The sequence below is a fragment of the Trachypithecus francoisi genome, unplaced genomic scaffold (genome assembly GCF_009764315.1).
Source record: "Trachypithecus francoisi isolate TF-2019V2 unplaced genomic scaffold, Tfra_2.0 Lachesis_group0, whole genome shotgun sequence".
NCBI lineage: Eukaryota > Metazoa > Chordata > Mammalia > Primates > Cercopithecidae > Trachypithecus > Trachypithecus francoisi.
Genome location: NW_022681453.1, coordinates 160,474,209 through 160,489,721, shown reverse-complemented (window position 1 = coordinate 160,489,721; position 15,513 = coordinate 160,474,209). Strand labels below are relative to the sequence as shown.

At 45.1% G+C, this 15,513-nt stretch overlaps 2 protein-coding genes and 1 pseudogene across 4 annotated transcripts in view; 2 read left to right on the top strand and 1 right to left on the bottom strand.

Moving 5' to 3' along the window:
- Nucleotides 1–733, bottom strand: part of TOPBP1 (DNA topoisomerase II binding protein 1) — a 64,884-nt gene extending 64,151 nt beyond the window's left edge. For 2 of the 3 annotated variants that reach the window (XM_033212645.1, XM_033212646.1), the window contains exon 1: nt 567–731. The gene's annotated coding sequence lies outside the window, so the exon portion shown is untranslated. Of the gene's footprint in view, nt 1–566 lie in introns of all 3 variants that reach the window. The other variant, XM_033212648.1, reaches the window with a different exon arrangement.
- Nucleotides 180–10,326, top strand: LOC117078788. The gene is made up of 3 exons (XM_033202264.1): nt 180–287; nt 433–831; nt 9,679–10,326. The coding sequence occupies exons 1-3, from the start codon at nt 180–182 to the stop codon at nt 9,805–9,807; spliced, it is 636 nt and encodes a 211-aa protein (XP_033058155.1). The 3' UTR covers nt 9,808–10,326.
- Nucleotides 7,102–7,200, top strand: LOC117084623 (annotated as a pseudogene).
- Nucleotides 10,327–15,513: the final 5,187 nt, after the last annotated feature.

Genomic DNA, 15,513 nt, shown 5'->3' with positions numbered 1-15,513 from the left:
ACAGACATTCTGGCTCTGCCGGTGAATTCGTCAAAGGCATTTGTAAGAAACCCTGGAATGTGGGCAAAGCCAAAGAAAAACATAACAACACCAATCTTTGCAAATCAGAAAGCAAAATTAACCCAAATTGAATACACTGAGGAGGGCCCTGCTATGAAGGCTCTAAGCCCTCTAAGCCAATGGACATTCAATTGCACTTGTTTTATGGATACACTGAGTGCATCTGTCCCTGCGGATACCCACGGCCTGCGGATACCCACGGCCTGCGAATACCCACGGCCTGCGAGGTTCGTTCACCCCTCAGTAAACAGATTTTAAATATAAACATGGAAGCCAGTTAGCATGGTCTTACCCCTGCATAAGGCCAGATGCTCTGGTTCCCAGCTCCAGAAAAAGGCCTGGCTCTGGGATCACGGAAGCCACGTCCTTTAGGTGTCAAAGGCCCACCCGTCAGTCCCAGGGCCAGTTACTAGGACAGGAAAAGAGGATCCCGAAGGCCACAGAAGGCATCGCGAACCCCAGTTGGGGCCGGGGAGGAGTGAGTCCCCACTCCGCGCCTTACTTACCTCGTTGGAGCCTCGGGGTCTCCGGGAGGCGAGTCGGGGGACGCGCTGCCCGCAGGGCGGTGGCTGGGGTCGGGCGCCAGCCCGGCGCACAGCCCCCTCCCCCGACTCGGCGCCGCCCCTACCCCAAAGCAAACGCTGGAGAACCCGGAAATTGCCCAGAACGGGAACCGACTTTCGCGCCAACCGCGCGGCTGCGCTCGCCTTTTCCGGTGGAAGTGACGCCATCGGCAGCTGCGGCAGGAGAGCGGAAATGTCAAAAGTGAAGGTGAGCGGTCCGTGGGCGGTGGGGCTTCAGGGAAAGCTTAGGCCGGATCCCTTGGGTTTAGGGCTTTGCTGGGCAGGCCTAGCCTCCGCGGCGAGTAGGCCCAGCGCCCTGGGTTCAGGAGGTAGGACCACAGGCCAGGAATACTCCTTTACTGTTAAAAAAGCCACGGAAAGAAAGGATGTCCTCAATAGATACTTACTTTACACCCGCCTTATACCAGACACGCACGGGAAAATGTATTATCCAAAACAATTCCTTGAGGCAAATAGTGGTAGTTCCATTTTGCAGATGTAAAAATGGAGGAAGTTAAATGATGGGTTCAAGGGCACACGGCTAGTAAGTGGTAGAATTAATACTGCATCCAGGTCTTCTGACTACGGACTGGGTGGATTCCCTCCAACACAGCAGGAATAGAATCACTGCCTAACACAGCCACAAGATGGCAAGGGAAGAAAGGATGACTTACTACACAGCTAACACAAAGGCATCTTTGCCAAGATCTTCAATGGCCTCCCCTCCTCCTCCCCTTCAGTGGACATCTCCGTTCTCTTTCTCTGCATCTGCCTCGTACTGGGGAGATTCTAGGACTGAACCTAAGGTTCAAATGGCGGAGAGCAAAAGGAGAGGGGGTAAAATGGGCCTGCAAAACCTTAGTGATTTGTTTTTCTAAGACCACCAGAGCGAGCACAAAAGAACCAGCGAGTAGGCAAGGCTAAAAGCAAAACTGCAAATTTATTCTTTGGTCATCTAGCTCCAGAGAAAAAGGTATGGGGGTGAAGTCTGTTGGCCTCCGGCAAAGGAGGCCGAGAGAGTCACCCAGTAGAGCTCTGGGGCAGAGTTCCTAATGCAGTCCCGACAAAGGTAGGGGCTGAGGAAGCCCGCCCCGTGCATCTGCCGGGAGTGGCTTTTCTAGGAGTGGAAGGGCAATAGGCGGGGCACGGGCGCGTCAGGGGAGTGGGGGGGAAGGCGCCGCAGGTGCCACCAGGTAAATCTTGATCTCTTCGGATTGACATCACCTGGCGCATGCCTGGTTGGTCTGCACCTTCCCGGGCGCCAGCTGCATCCTCGCGCACACGGGGAAAAGTTGGTGATGAAAAACCCGGAAATGCACCATCTTGCCTCCGTTCGTCAAAACATTCCAACCTTTTATTGGTAATAGTGATAAGGGGCGCCGTGGTCTGTCTGGCTACTTCCTGCTGTTAAGGGGCGTCGTCAAGGTCGGGGCCCATGGTTGGCATTTGGACGTACGGATGAAGAATAAAATAAGGCACAGTATTAGTATAGGAATGAGGAATGGAAGCATTTGTTGGAATAGGGGCAAAACCCAGAAGGAAGGTCCCAGCAAGGTTAAGGAGTATGAGATAGTTAAAATTTAGTAAGTTTGAGGCAAGTGGGGGAAAGCCAAACTGATTTCCACTGATTGCTTTCGGTAGGGGCCCTTTTTAGCTGGGAATGAGGAACGAGTGCGCAGAGTAGTTGTTGGCCAGGCAGCAATTAAGGAGTGGAGTTTTTGTGGAGTGGATGGCTTTCCGCTTACTCCTACTACAGAGATATTGGATGGAAGGCTAGGTCCAGAGAAGGACGGCAAAACAGAACAGGTAGCCTCGCTGTTGATTAAAAAATTGATTGTCTTACCCGCTACCAGGAGAGTTACCTGCGGCTCGGCGAGGGTGATGGGGGTCCCCGAGTCTCGGCACCTTCAGTTGTCGTCGTCTAGATGTAGGAGCTGGAAGGAGCTCCCAGGATCCTGGAAAGGGGGTCACGTGGAGACGCAGCACCTGTTCTCAGGGTGGGGCAATCAGACTTCCAGTGTCCTCCCTGCTGGCAAGCAGGGCAGGGGGTTGCTGGTTCACGAGGGTTAGGACATTCACTGGTCCAATGTCCTGATGCCTTGCACTTATAGCAAGGCTGCGTTGGGGCTCGGGGACCTTGCGGACACCTGTTGGCATAGTGTCCTGCTTTGCCGCACTTATAGCAGGCTCCTTTTGTAGCCTTGGAGTCTGCGGAGTGTGTACTCTCTGGCCTGGGGTTACGACTGGGCTGTAAAGCCGCTGCTAGGAGCTGTAACTTCTGTTCAAGGCGAGCTTGCCGTCTCCTCTCTGGAGTTATAGACCTTAAAGGCTAATTTAACCAGGTCTTGTATTGGTGCCTGAGGACCATCCTCTACCTTTTGAAGTTTCTTACGAATGTCAGGAGCTGATTGAGAAATGAAATAAGACGCCAAAATAGTGGCCCCTGTGGGGGAGGCCAGATCTAACCGGGTATACTGGGTTAGAACCTCAGTCAGTTTAGGGTAGAGGTTAGGATAACCTGGAGGTCATGCCAAGTTAAGTCATAGGCCTGACAAAGGTATCTAAATTCCTTTATGTAGATGGTGGGATTAGCTGAGAAATCGCCTAAACGCTTCTCAATTTTGAAAAGATCGGCCAATGAAAAAGGGACATGTACTCTGACTACCCCCTCTGCCCCAACCACCTCTCACAAAGGTGCTAACACTGTAGGAGGGTGTGGGCAGAGATAGGGGACTCAAGACAGCCAGTTGGGGGCCCCGAAGGAGGCACGGGACCGAGTGGATTACTAGTAGATAAGGAGGAGGAAGGAGGAGGCTGGGCAGGAAGGGAGGGGTTGGAGAGAGAGGGGAGAGAAGGAGGAATATAGGGCAGGTCGGGACGAGAGCATAAGGCCCAAAGCCTTGTACGTAATTAATTTCGGACCACTTGCCTAGCCGCTGGCAGAAATTGCTGAGGTCGATCACGCCACAGTGGAAAGGAAAATTAACCGCTTCCTCCTAAGGTCTTGTTCAAGCTGTAAGGTTTTTTAAATTGGCTAGGAGGCACCCTAAGGGGGTGCTCTTTGGAAATTTGGACTGGGGGTTTCCCGTTTGTTTCCTCTTTACTTACACAATGGACACAATGGAAATGGAAATGGATCCCTGCCTGGCTTCAAAGCGTCCTTTGGAACCAGCAGAGACAAACTGGAGGCTCTTGAAGCCAAAATGGAGATTACCTTCAGGCGGACGTCTCCGTCCTGAACGGGTCTCCCGAGCCACTTGGTGGCTCAAAATGGACCTCGGACCTGCGCAGGATTTTGGCCGAGGGAGGTAAAGAGGAGACAAGGGCACTTACCCCAGAGAGGCCGTGAGAGTGAGGGAAGCAGGTCTCAGGTCCTGGTCCGTCTGCCGTGTGGGAGCAGGAGGAGGTTCCTCAACCCTTAGAGGCCTGAGGAGGGGTCTCCTCCCGGGTCTTCGGCACCAACTGATTTGTTTTTCTAAGACCACCAGAGCGAGCACAAAAGAACCAGCGAGTAGGCAAGGCTAAAAGCAAAACTGCAAATTTATTCTTTGGTCATCTAGCTCCAGAGAAAAAGGTATGGGGGTGAAGTCTGTTGGCCTCCGGCAAAGGAGGCCGAGAGAGTCACCCAGTAGAGCTCTCGGGCAGAGTTCCTAATGCAGTCCCGACAAAGGTAGGGGCTGAGGAAGCCCGCCCCGTGCATCTGCCGGGAGTGACTTTTCTAGGAGTGGAAGGGCAATAGGCGGGGCACGGACGCGTCAGGGGAGTGGTGGGGGGGGAAGGCGCCGCAGGTGCCACCAGGTAAATCTTGATCTCTTCGGATTGACATCACCTGGCGCATGCCTGGTTGGTCTGCACCTTCCCGGGCGCCAGCTGCATCCTCGCGCACACGGGGAAAAGTTGGTGATGAAAAACCCGGAAATGCACCATCTTGCCTCCGTTCGTCAAAACACTTAGCTCAGTGATAACTAGTGGTAAACTGATTAGTTGTTGCTTCTTTTCATTTTATTATTTAAAAAATTTTTTTCCGCCCGTCTCGGCCTCCCAAAGTGCTGGGATTACAGGCTTGAGCGGAGATCGAGACCATGGTGAAACCCCGTCTCTACTAAAATACAAAAAATTAGCCGGGCAAGGTGGCGGGCGCCTGTAGTCCCAGCTACTCGGGAGGCTGAGGCAGGAGAATGGGTAAACCCGGGAGGCGGAGCTTGCAGTGAGCTGAGATCCGGCCACTGCACTCCAGCCTGGGCGACAGAGCGAGACTCCGCCTCAAAAAAAAAAAAAATTTTTTTTTCTTATTTTATAAAATCTTCCAGCCACTATACTAATGCGGATCATTTTATTCTTGACTGCTGAGATTGAGAAAATGACTTTGGATTTACTAATGTAAAAGTATAATGCCATGTCCCTTGATCGTTTTTGTTTTTCTTTTCTCTTTAGAGCCTAAAGATAGTAGTGAGCAGCTTGAGTCTTAAGTGTTTGAATACAGCGATGGAAGGTGACAAGGATTCTTTGCTTGGCCAAACTTTAGTCAGACTCAACTTTCTCGTAGGTTTATCTGTGTATTTCCTTGGAAAATCCAGTTAGAACCCTCCACCCTCAATATCTGATCAGGTTCCTCATCCTCTACCATCCTTAGGTGATGTCTGATCACCTTCACCTATTTTCAGCAAGAAACCCCGGCACTCCTGAAGTTCCTTCTTAGTAATGTTTTATCCAGTGACCCCAAACTTTTGTTCCTTGGCTATAAATTCCCACTTGCCCATGCTGTATTTAAAGTTGAGCCCACTCTCTTTCTCCTAAGTCAGCATCCCATTGCCATGGTTGCTATACCTATCCTGATGGTCCTGAATAAAATCTGTCTTACTATAATAAATATAATAAATATTTATAATATTTATAATAAATAAATAAAGAATGAATGATAGTTATTTATTACCAAAAATGAGTCAGAATCAATTAACACTGGGGCTCAAAGGTAAAGGCCTATTGCTGGGGTAAAGGTGAAGAAAGCCTTAAAAACAAAAAACAAAAATCACTAGAGGTGGAAAAAAAAAATAAACCACAGTTAATTGTTAAGGTGCAAATCTGACCGGAATCTGTAATAATAATTAATATTTCTAGGGCACTTTACAGTTAACATGGGACTCCTCACACTATTCCCGTTTACTCTTTTCAGCAACCCTGCAATAGATGGGTATCATTGTCTCATGTTGTGGAGATGGGGAAAGTGAAGTTCAGGGACTGTGTCACTTGCCCCCGCCTTTCCTGACACACCACACTGCTCCTGGGTACATGCTGTCTGCCCATCTCTGTGTGAAGGTCCACACCAGGGAGGGAGCCCATTCCTGGCATTTCTGGACCAAGTAGAGACCTCATGAGAGAAGGAGATTCATAGATGCTGCTAATGAAGATGAAGAAAATGCACCGTTTAGCTTTTAGCCAGCCAGAACTTGATACCAGATACTGTCTTTAGAGTAAGAGTTCACCACTAGGGGCAAGTTCTCCCATCGTGTGTCTCCAGACAAGCAGAGAGGGTCTGTCTCTAGTACCTACTCCTGGAAAATGGATAGAGCAGTGGTTCTGATGTGTAGTCTCTGGACCAGCAGCATCAGCATCTCCTGGGAATTTTGGGGGAATGAAAATTCTTGGGCTCAACTTCAGATCTATTAAGTCAGGAACACTTGGGGTAGGGCTAGCAATCTGTGCCCTTCAAGTGATTTTGATACACATTAAAGTTTGCTTGAATAGCAGTCCTTCAGTTAAGGGTGAAAATGGTTAGTCATTTCTCAGCATGCACGGAGGATTGATTCCAAGGCCCCCTGTGGTAACAAAATCTGAAGATGCTCGAGTCCTTATATATAACCTATGCACATACTCCCATGTACTTTTTTTTTTTTTTTCTGAGATGGAGTCTCACTCTGTTGCGCAGGCTAGAGTGCAGTGGCACAGTCTCAGCTCACTGCGACCTTCACCCCTGAGGTTCAAGCAATTCTCCTGCCTCAGCCTCCTGAGTAACTGGGATTACAGGTGTCTGCTACCGCACCCAGCTAATTTTTGTATTTTTAGTAGAGACGAGTTTCACCATGTTGACCAGGCTAGTCTTGAACTCCTGACCTCGTGATCCACCTGACTTGGCCTCCCAAAGTGCTGGGATTACAGGCATGAGCCACTGTGCCTGGCCACTCCCATGTACTTTAAATAATCACTAGATTACTTATAATACCTGATGCTATGTAAATACTATGTAAACGGTTGTTATACTTTTTTTTTCAATTTTATTTATTTATTTATTTTTCCACTATGGCAAATTTTACACAAAAATTGTATTTTTTTTTTCTGAATATTTTTGATCCCCAGTTGGTTGACCTCCTCAGATGTGGAACCCACAGATACAGGGGTTTGTGATCCCTGAAGACTTTGGTGAAAATGGGGAAAGGTTGTGATATGACCTCGGAAGCTGAGGTTTTGGTGCTTGCTTTGGCAGCATATTTACTGAAAAAAAAAAAATGGAATGATACAGAGATTAGCATTGCCCATGTGCAAGAATGACATGCAAATTTGTGAAGCATTCCATATTTGCCGGTCTTTGTGTTTCATGCCTGTAATTCTAGTACTTTAGGAGGCCCAGGCTGGCAGATCGCCTGAGGTTGCGAGTTCGAGACCAGCCAAAGCAACGTGGCAAGATCCCCCATCTCTAATATTTACAAAATTTTTTTAAAAAGAAGCTGGGAACCGGGTGCTGTGGCTCACATCTGTAATCCTAGTACTTTGGAAAGCCAAGGTGGGCAGATTGCTTGAGCCCAAGACTTTGAGACCAACCTAGGCAACATGGTGAAACCTCATCTCTACAAAAAATACAAAAATGAGCTGAATGTGGTGGCGGGCATCTGTAGTCTCAGCTACTCAGGAGGCTGAGGTGGGAGGATCACCTGAGCCTAGGAGGTTGAGGCTGTGGTGAGCCATGATCGTGCCACTGCATAACAGAGTGAGACCCTGTCTCAAAAAAGAAAGAAAGAAAGAAAGAAAGAAGGAAAAAACTGTAGTTGGAGTTGGGAATTAACTTTCCCATCACTTTCCTGGCATTTAGGGTCAGTTTCCTCTTTCTCTGGCACTTCTGTCACCTAGAGCCAATCTCTCCAGACCCTGCTTGGGGTGAGATTGCAGGCAACTTTATCTGTTTATAGAATGGGAAAGGAGGCCGGGAGCAGTGGCTCATGCCTGTAATCCCATCACTTTGGGAGGCTGAGGTGGGCAGATCATCTGAGGTTGGGAGTTCGAGACCAGCCTGACCAACATGAAGAAACCTGGCTCTACTAAAAATACACAAAATTAGCCAGGCATGGTGGTAGGCGCCTGTACTCAGGAGGATGAGATAGGAGAATCGCTTGAACCCAGGAGGCGAAGATTGCAGTGAGCCAAGATCACACCATTGCATTCCAGCCCGGGCAAAAAGAGTGAAACTCCATCTCAAAAAAAAAAAAAAAAAAAAAGAATGGGAAAGAAAACACAGGAAACAAATATGACTAAATAGTTACTTTTACAATATGGGTGGTGGGAATATGAATATTTCTTATTATATTTTACTACATAGATAATATTTCTCAAAATTAAAGCCAAACTAAAAATAGGTTTTTTGAGTGATAGTTTTATGTTTGTTTCCAATGCTGCAAATGAATAAATACATATAAATAAATGAATGTACAATTTATTTTTATTTTTGTTTTGAGATGGAGTCTCGCTCTGTCACCCAAGCTGGAGTGCAATGGCATGATCTCAGCTCACTGCAACCTCTGCCTCCTGGGTTCAAGTGATTCTTCTGCCCCAGCCTCCCAAGTGGCTGGGACTACAGGCACGTGCCACCATGCCCAGCTAATTTTTGTATTTTTAGTAGAGATGGGGTTTCACCATATTGGCCAGGCTGGTCTTGAACTCCTGACCTTGTGATTCACCCACCTCAACCTCCCAAAGTGCTGGGATTACAGGCACGAGCCACCACGCCCAACACTGAATGTACAATTTAAAAGTGAAATTAGTAAATGATATTTATCACTGCAGAAATAGTCTGATTAGCAAAACATTTGTTTAAACTATGGTCTTCAGTAACCCGGAAGATAGAACGTAGGCCTACTAAGTCTGCTGAGCTCTAGCAAAGAGGAGGTAAAATAGAATATCAGCAGCACATTCTATTCTATGTTGGTTGCTACTGGCTGCATTTAATTAGATAAGGAAAAGACAAGCTCAGGGAATTGGCCTGTTTGCAAACAAAAATAAAGAGAATTTAAAAATCCAGGCAGGTGCAGTGACTCACACCTTTAATCCTAGCACTTTGGAAGGCTGAGGCAGGAGAATTGCTCGAGGCCGAGAATTCAAGACCAGCCTGGGTGACACAGCCAGACCTTGTCTCTCCAAAAAAGTTGTTTGTTTTTTTTTAAATTAACTGAGTGTGGGGGACACACCCCTGTAGTCTTAGGTTAGGTACTGGGAGGCTGAGGTGGGAGGATTGCTTGAGCCCAGGAGTTTGAGGTTACAGTGAGCTATGATCTCACTATTGCACTCTAGCCTGAGTGACAGAGCAAGACCCTGACTCAAAAAAAAAAAAAAAAAAAAAAAATTCAAGCATGTGAGATTTTGCAAAGTTGGAAAAGCTGACTTCATCTGTGTCCTAAAAACAAGAGATAAACCTAAGAAAGGTTTTGAGCAACAAATGTCCATTTCAACCTGGCTATGTGGAAAAGATCTGCTTAAAGAGTATGGTCCTCTCACCCAAGCTAGGTAGGCACCATCAACTGAGAGAGAGAGAGGTATGGGGCCAAAGATAGCGATCAGGTGTGAAAATTTTGTCTAGGAAAGAACGGGGGGGGGGGGGGGGGACTACTTACGTAGAAGAACAACTCTGCCATGGCTTCCCCTGTTGATAAGCTTACACATATCAGTAGAGGCAAAGGCTTGAATTGCAACTTCTCTGAGCCCTGGCAGAACACCTTGTCATCCTTAAAGGAGGTGTCTAAGGAGCTACTAGAAAGGCATCTCTCACTCGCCTTTCTGTCTCTCCTAACAGGCCATCATGACAGTTTCTCATCATCTCCCAGGTTTTGATGAGCTATGGGGCTTTCTGCCCCACTCCCCTTATGATAGGCCTGCAGAATATAAAAGCACTAGCTGCCATCTGGATTTGGCTCCTTGGTAATAGAGTATCCTACAACTCACATTGCAATCATCAGACCCAGGGAAATGACATCTTTCACTTATTCTTCTCTGTTGCTATCTATGGAAGTAATAAACCATCTAAATCTAAAAATGTCTCAAGTATGTTCACTGGTGGAATCAGGCCCTACCCTTGACCTTGTTTTGTATGTGTGAGGTTGACAGCTACCACGTGAAACTGACTGGAACCAAATAGATCTGAAGGTTACGAACATTTTGAGGTAATTGCTTTCTGAACCCAACCAGAAACCTGGAGTATTGAGACTTTGATTTAATCCTCAAATTTTCGCAGCACGAGTAGGTGAAAAGTCATACAGCCCCAAGGAGCACAAACTCCTCAATATTGAGATATGGATAGAGAAGGTAATAGAAAGTGAAGATCCTCCCAGAAGGAGGCACCAGGGATCTTGAAGAGCAATGAGCAAAGGAGCTCCTGTAACAGAACAGAATCTGATCTAAACAGAACCCCCAATAGAGAGCCTCCTAGTGCCTGCCCAACTTCAAAATTGATACTGACCAATGATGGCTATGGGTCTCCACTCCTCCCTTTTCTGAAAAGGAGTTTTATTGTTGTTATTTTGTTTGTACCTCCCCGTTCCCCACTGTGTAGCAGATGTGTGCTTGGGCAGGGAGGGACAAAAACATTGTCTTTTGAGTCCATATGTTACTGGTGGATTCTGGCAGAGACCATGTAGAAACCCTTAGTGTCTCACCCATACCCCCTCACCCTTAGCACTCATGCACATTAGGAAACTTCCAGCTGCCAGCATCTGTGTTCATCGCATGAAGGCATTCTCTGGCACCAGGAATCTGCTCTGCCACCTGCACAGTAGGCCAGAGGACTAAAGGATTTATGACCCATAGGAAAAAAAACCCTCAAATGATGGCTGACAGGAGTTGGCGCACAAAAACCCTTGTTTGCATGTCCCATGGATGGGATATCTACTCTGACTCTCATAGTTTCCTCAGGGGAATTAAGGCCCAGGGTCCACAAGTGGCACAGTGGCAATTGACTTGTTAACACATTCTTTGGATGCCTTTCTCCCTGTCTCACATCTCTATTTTCTTTTCTTCTCTCCTCACTCCCCCGCCCCCAAACCGAGATGGAGTTTTGCTTTGTTGTCCAGGGTGGAGTGCAGTGGCGCGATCTCAGTTCACTGCAACCTCTGCCTCCCAGGTTCAAGCAATTCTCTTGCCTCGACCTCCCGAGTAGCTGGGATTAGAGGTACCTGCCACCACACCTGACTAATTGTTTGTATTTTTAGTAGAGACAGGGTTTCACCGTATTGGCCAGGCTGGTCTCAAACTCCTGACCTCAGGTGATCCACCCATCTAGGCCTCCCAAAGTGCTGGGATTGCAGGCATGAGCCACCATGCCCAGCCACATCTCTACTTTCTTGCCTGTGTTTCTTGTCAAATAAAACATCTGAGAAGTCTTGTCTAAAAGTCCATTTTCTGGGGCTGCTCAAACTAAGACAAAAGACCCCAGACATGTGCTCCCCTTTCATAGTGTTTTGCTGTTGCTGAGAAGTAGTTTCCTAGCCAGGGACTACAGTTTCCATCCTCTTTACAATTGGTGGGGTCATGGGACTGAGTTATGGCCAATAAAATATAGGTAGAAGTGATGTTTGTCACATCTGGGCTTAATCCAAGAAAATTTCTTGCACTATCTTCCACACTCTTCCTTATTCTGTCATTTGAATGTCAGCACATGGAGCAATCTTAGAAGCACGTATTGAAAATGGCAGAACCTCTCTCGGTCTGGATCTCTGAATGACTGAATGGAGCTATGAAAGTGAACTCCCCACTCCCACCCTAACAGATCACCACGATTGCTGCCAGATGGGCTTTATGTTACTAAGAAGTCAACTCCTATTGTGCTAAACCATTAAGATGTTGGAGCTTTGCTATTATAGCAGTTAGTGCCAATCCAACCAATTCTGAACTTGGAAACAGTTTAAACAAACATGTTGCTCCCATGACGTTATTACTTCAAGATCCCTTGGAAAGCAGAAAGTGTGAAATTGCTCCAGAGACAAATGCCAGAGGCCACATGAGAAAGAGCATGGACTATGGAAGCAGACTGCCTGGTTTGAATGCCAGCTTGGACACCTACTAGCTACCTGACCTTGGGCAAGTCACTGGTTAACCTCTCTGTGCTTCACTTTCTCTCTGTACAAAAAGAGGATGGCAATAACCTTGTGGGGTTACTATCTATTAACATTTGGGAAGCACTTAGCACCCTGCCTGGTACATAATTAATAATAAATCTATACATCCCAAGTTTTCCAAAGATCATCTTTGCCATGAAGTTTTTAAACTGTTTTCCACCATACAAGCATCATACCTTCTGCTTTGCTATTTGTGAGAGCCTGCACCAAAGCACAGAAATGACTTTAGCACTTTGGATGTCCTATCTTTGCAATATGACTTTGTCTCAGTACACATGAAGTTTTCAGAGTTTGATCTAATCTAGGGTCGGGGGCACAGTGGCTGCTATTGGATTTAAGCTGTGTTAGTTTTAGGTGGATAATTAACCTTAGAAGGAATGATCACCTCTGGACTTTATTTGGTTTTTGTCCATAGGTCTGCAGAGGAGATTGCTCAACCCACTTTTGAGATATTTGTGTGCATTTATTGATCTGTTTGATTTTTTGAGCCCAATATTATAGCAGACACTATTTTCCAACCTTGTATTAGAATGTTGGACAAGAAAAAGTGATCTCTGCCCTCATAGACCCTATTTCCTTTCAAATGTTTGAATAAGTGAAGGGAGAGCCAGGACAGTTAAAGATGAACCATTCGGCACAAAGTCAGAGGGAATCTGGCTTTGCCTGAGCAGAGGGTCACTGCTGGCTTACAGAGAAACCAGCCGAGCTGATGGCAGTCTCAGGGCTGGAAAAACAGAAGTGGAGGCAAGATCCCAGCGAGAAGGGAGGAGCAGAGAACTAAGCTTGACAAAGGGCCAGTTTTCTCCTTAAGATACTTGGCACAATTTGAAGTTCCGTGGAATGGGAGATAAAAAGATAATGCCACACCTTGAAGAGGCTCCAATAAATATATCAAGTATATGAGTTGCCTGTTACTATTGTAACAAAACTTAGTATCTTACGGTTTTGGAGGTAGGAAGTCGGAAATGGGTCTCACTGGGCTTAAATCAAGATGTCAGCAGGGCTAAGTTCCTTTCTGGAGGCTCTGTTTCTACATTTAAAGAACCCTTATGATGATATTGGCCCACTTGGATAATCAAGCAATACATTTCTAAATAAACCATGAGTTGAATAAGAAATCACAATAAAATTAGAATATATTTTGAACTGAATAACCATGAAGTTATAATATATTAAGAAAAGGACTGCTTATAGGGAAATTCATAGCCTTCATCACATATAGTAGAGAAGAGAGGCTGAAAAATCAATGACCTTAACTGCCTTAAAAAAAAAAAAAAAAAAAAAAAAAAAGCAAGAAAAGCCAGGCACGGTGGCTCACACCTGTAATCCCAGCACTTTGAGACTCCAAGGCAGGCAGATCACTTGAGGCCAGGAGTTAGAGACCAGCCTGAACAACATGGTGAAACTCCATCTCCACTAAAAAAAAAAAAAAAACAGTTAGCCAGGTGCTGTGTCTCGTGCCTGTAATCCCAGCTACTCAGGAGGCTGAGGCAGGGGAATCACTTGAACCCAGGAGGCGGAGGTTGCAGTGAGCCGCAATCGTGCCACTTCACTACAGCCTGGGCAATAGAGCGAGACTGTCAAAAAAAAAAAAAAAAAAAAGAAGAAGAAGAAAAAGGAGAAGGAGGAGAAGAAGAAAGAAAGAATAAAGAAGCTAGAGAAAGACCAAAACTCAAAGAAAGTCAAAAGAGCAGAAATCAATGAAATAATAAATGATTGTACAATAGAGAAAAACAGCAAAGCCAAGGTTGATTCTGTGAAAAGATTAATGAAATAGGTAAAATCCTGGCAATACTAACCAAGGAAAAGTGGTAACATAAATCACCAATATCAGCAATGAAAATACTAAACACCACATACTAAAAATGTCAAAGGATAAGATCGTGAATGATTTTATATCAATAAGTTTGAAAATTTAGATAAAATGGACAAATTTCTTTAAAAAAAAAAACTTACCAATATTGAAATTTGAAGGATCATAAAACCTGGATATTTCTCTAGCTATTTAAGAAACTCAATCTGTTATCAAAAACTTTTCCACAAATAAAACTCTAAATACAGGTGGCTTCATTGGTGAAGCCTTGCAAACATTTAAGAAAGAAAGAACGCTATTCTTACACAGTGTCTTTCAGAGAATAAGAAAAGAAGTAGCATATGCCAGTTCATTTTGTGAGCCATTATAACCCTGAAACCAAACTTTTAGTGACATTAAGATAAAGAGAACTGCAGAATGATTTCTCTCACGAACACAAATGCAAAAAATCCTAAAAAGAAAAGTAAGTTCAGCAATATGTAAAAAAAAGTTATACATAATAGCCAAGGGGGGTTTATTCCAAGAATGTAAGAGTAGTTTAACATTTAAAAATCAATTAAAGGAGTCCAGCATGGTGGTGCACAGCTGTAGCCCCAGTTACTTGGGAGGCTGAGGAGGGAGGATCACTTGGGCCTAGGAGGTGGAGCCTTCACTGAAGTATGATCCCACAGCTGCACTCCAGCCTGGGCAATAGAGCAGGACCCAAGCAAGAAGGAAGGGAAGGGAAGAAAAGGGAAAGGAAGGGAAAGAAAGAGAGGGGAGGGGAGAGGAGGGGGAAAGAGAGAGGAAGAATGGAAGGATGTAAGGAAGGAAGGTAAACACAAAAAGGAAAGAAAGAAAGAAAAAGAAAGAAAGAAAAAAAGAAAGAGAAAGAAACAATTAGGGGAGTTTACCACGTTAACATAAAAAGAAAAGGGAATCATATAAGTATCTTAGGTGCAGAAAAAATACTTGACAAAATGCAACACCCATTCATGACTTTTTAAAAATTTAGGCAACCCAGGAAGGAAGGAAATTTCCTTAATATGGTTAATAATATTTAAAACGAAACAAAACACCAGCAAAAATTTTGCATAATGGAGAATTATTGAAAACTTTCCCTATCACCACTTCTACTCAATATTGTATTAATAGTTTGGCAGTAACTATTAAAGCTGAACATACATCTACTTCATGATGTACGGGGAAACCCTGCAGTAATGCATACCTAAGTGCACTAAAAGACATGTAGTAGAATGTAATGTGAGTTCTAGCCAGTGCAGTAAGTCAAGAGGAAAGAGATTCCTAAGGACCTGAAAGGAAAAACCAAAACTGATGTTATCCATATAAGATATAAGGGTGTACATAGAAAAGAAACAATTCCAACTAATAAGACAATTCAGCAAGATCACTAGATTCAAGGTCAGTATACAAAACCCAATTGTTTTTTTCAGATACTAGCAGCAGATAGAAAATAAAATTAAAATTATATTCACAGCAGCACTATCCTTAGGAGTCCAAACTGAAGACTGTAACGATCAGGAGGAAAGATAAAATGTGCTGCATATACAGTGTAAAATGTGCAATGCTGAGAATGAATAAAGGGCAACTATACACAACATAGGTGAATCTCACACACAGAATCTCCAGTGAAAGAGGCCAAACACAAAATTGTACATATGGTATGATTCCATCTGCATAAAGCTCAAAAATCAGCAGAATTAGT

Bases quoted from the DNA above. Each gene is read 5' to 3' on its own strand.
- LOC117078788 (XM_033202264.1), top strand. From the start codon at position 180: ATGGACATTCAATTGCACTTGTTTTATGGATACACTGAGTGCATCTGT. The intron at 288-432 runs GTTCGTTCACCC...CACGTCCTTTAG, and splicing joins GAATACCCACGGCCTGCGAG to GTGTCAAAGGCCCACCCGTC. The intron at 832-9,678 runs GTGAGCGGTCCG...CTCTCCTAACAG, and splicing joins CGGAAATGTCAAAAGTGAAG to GCCATCATGACAGTTTCTCA.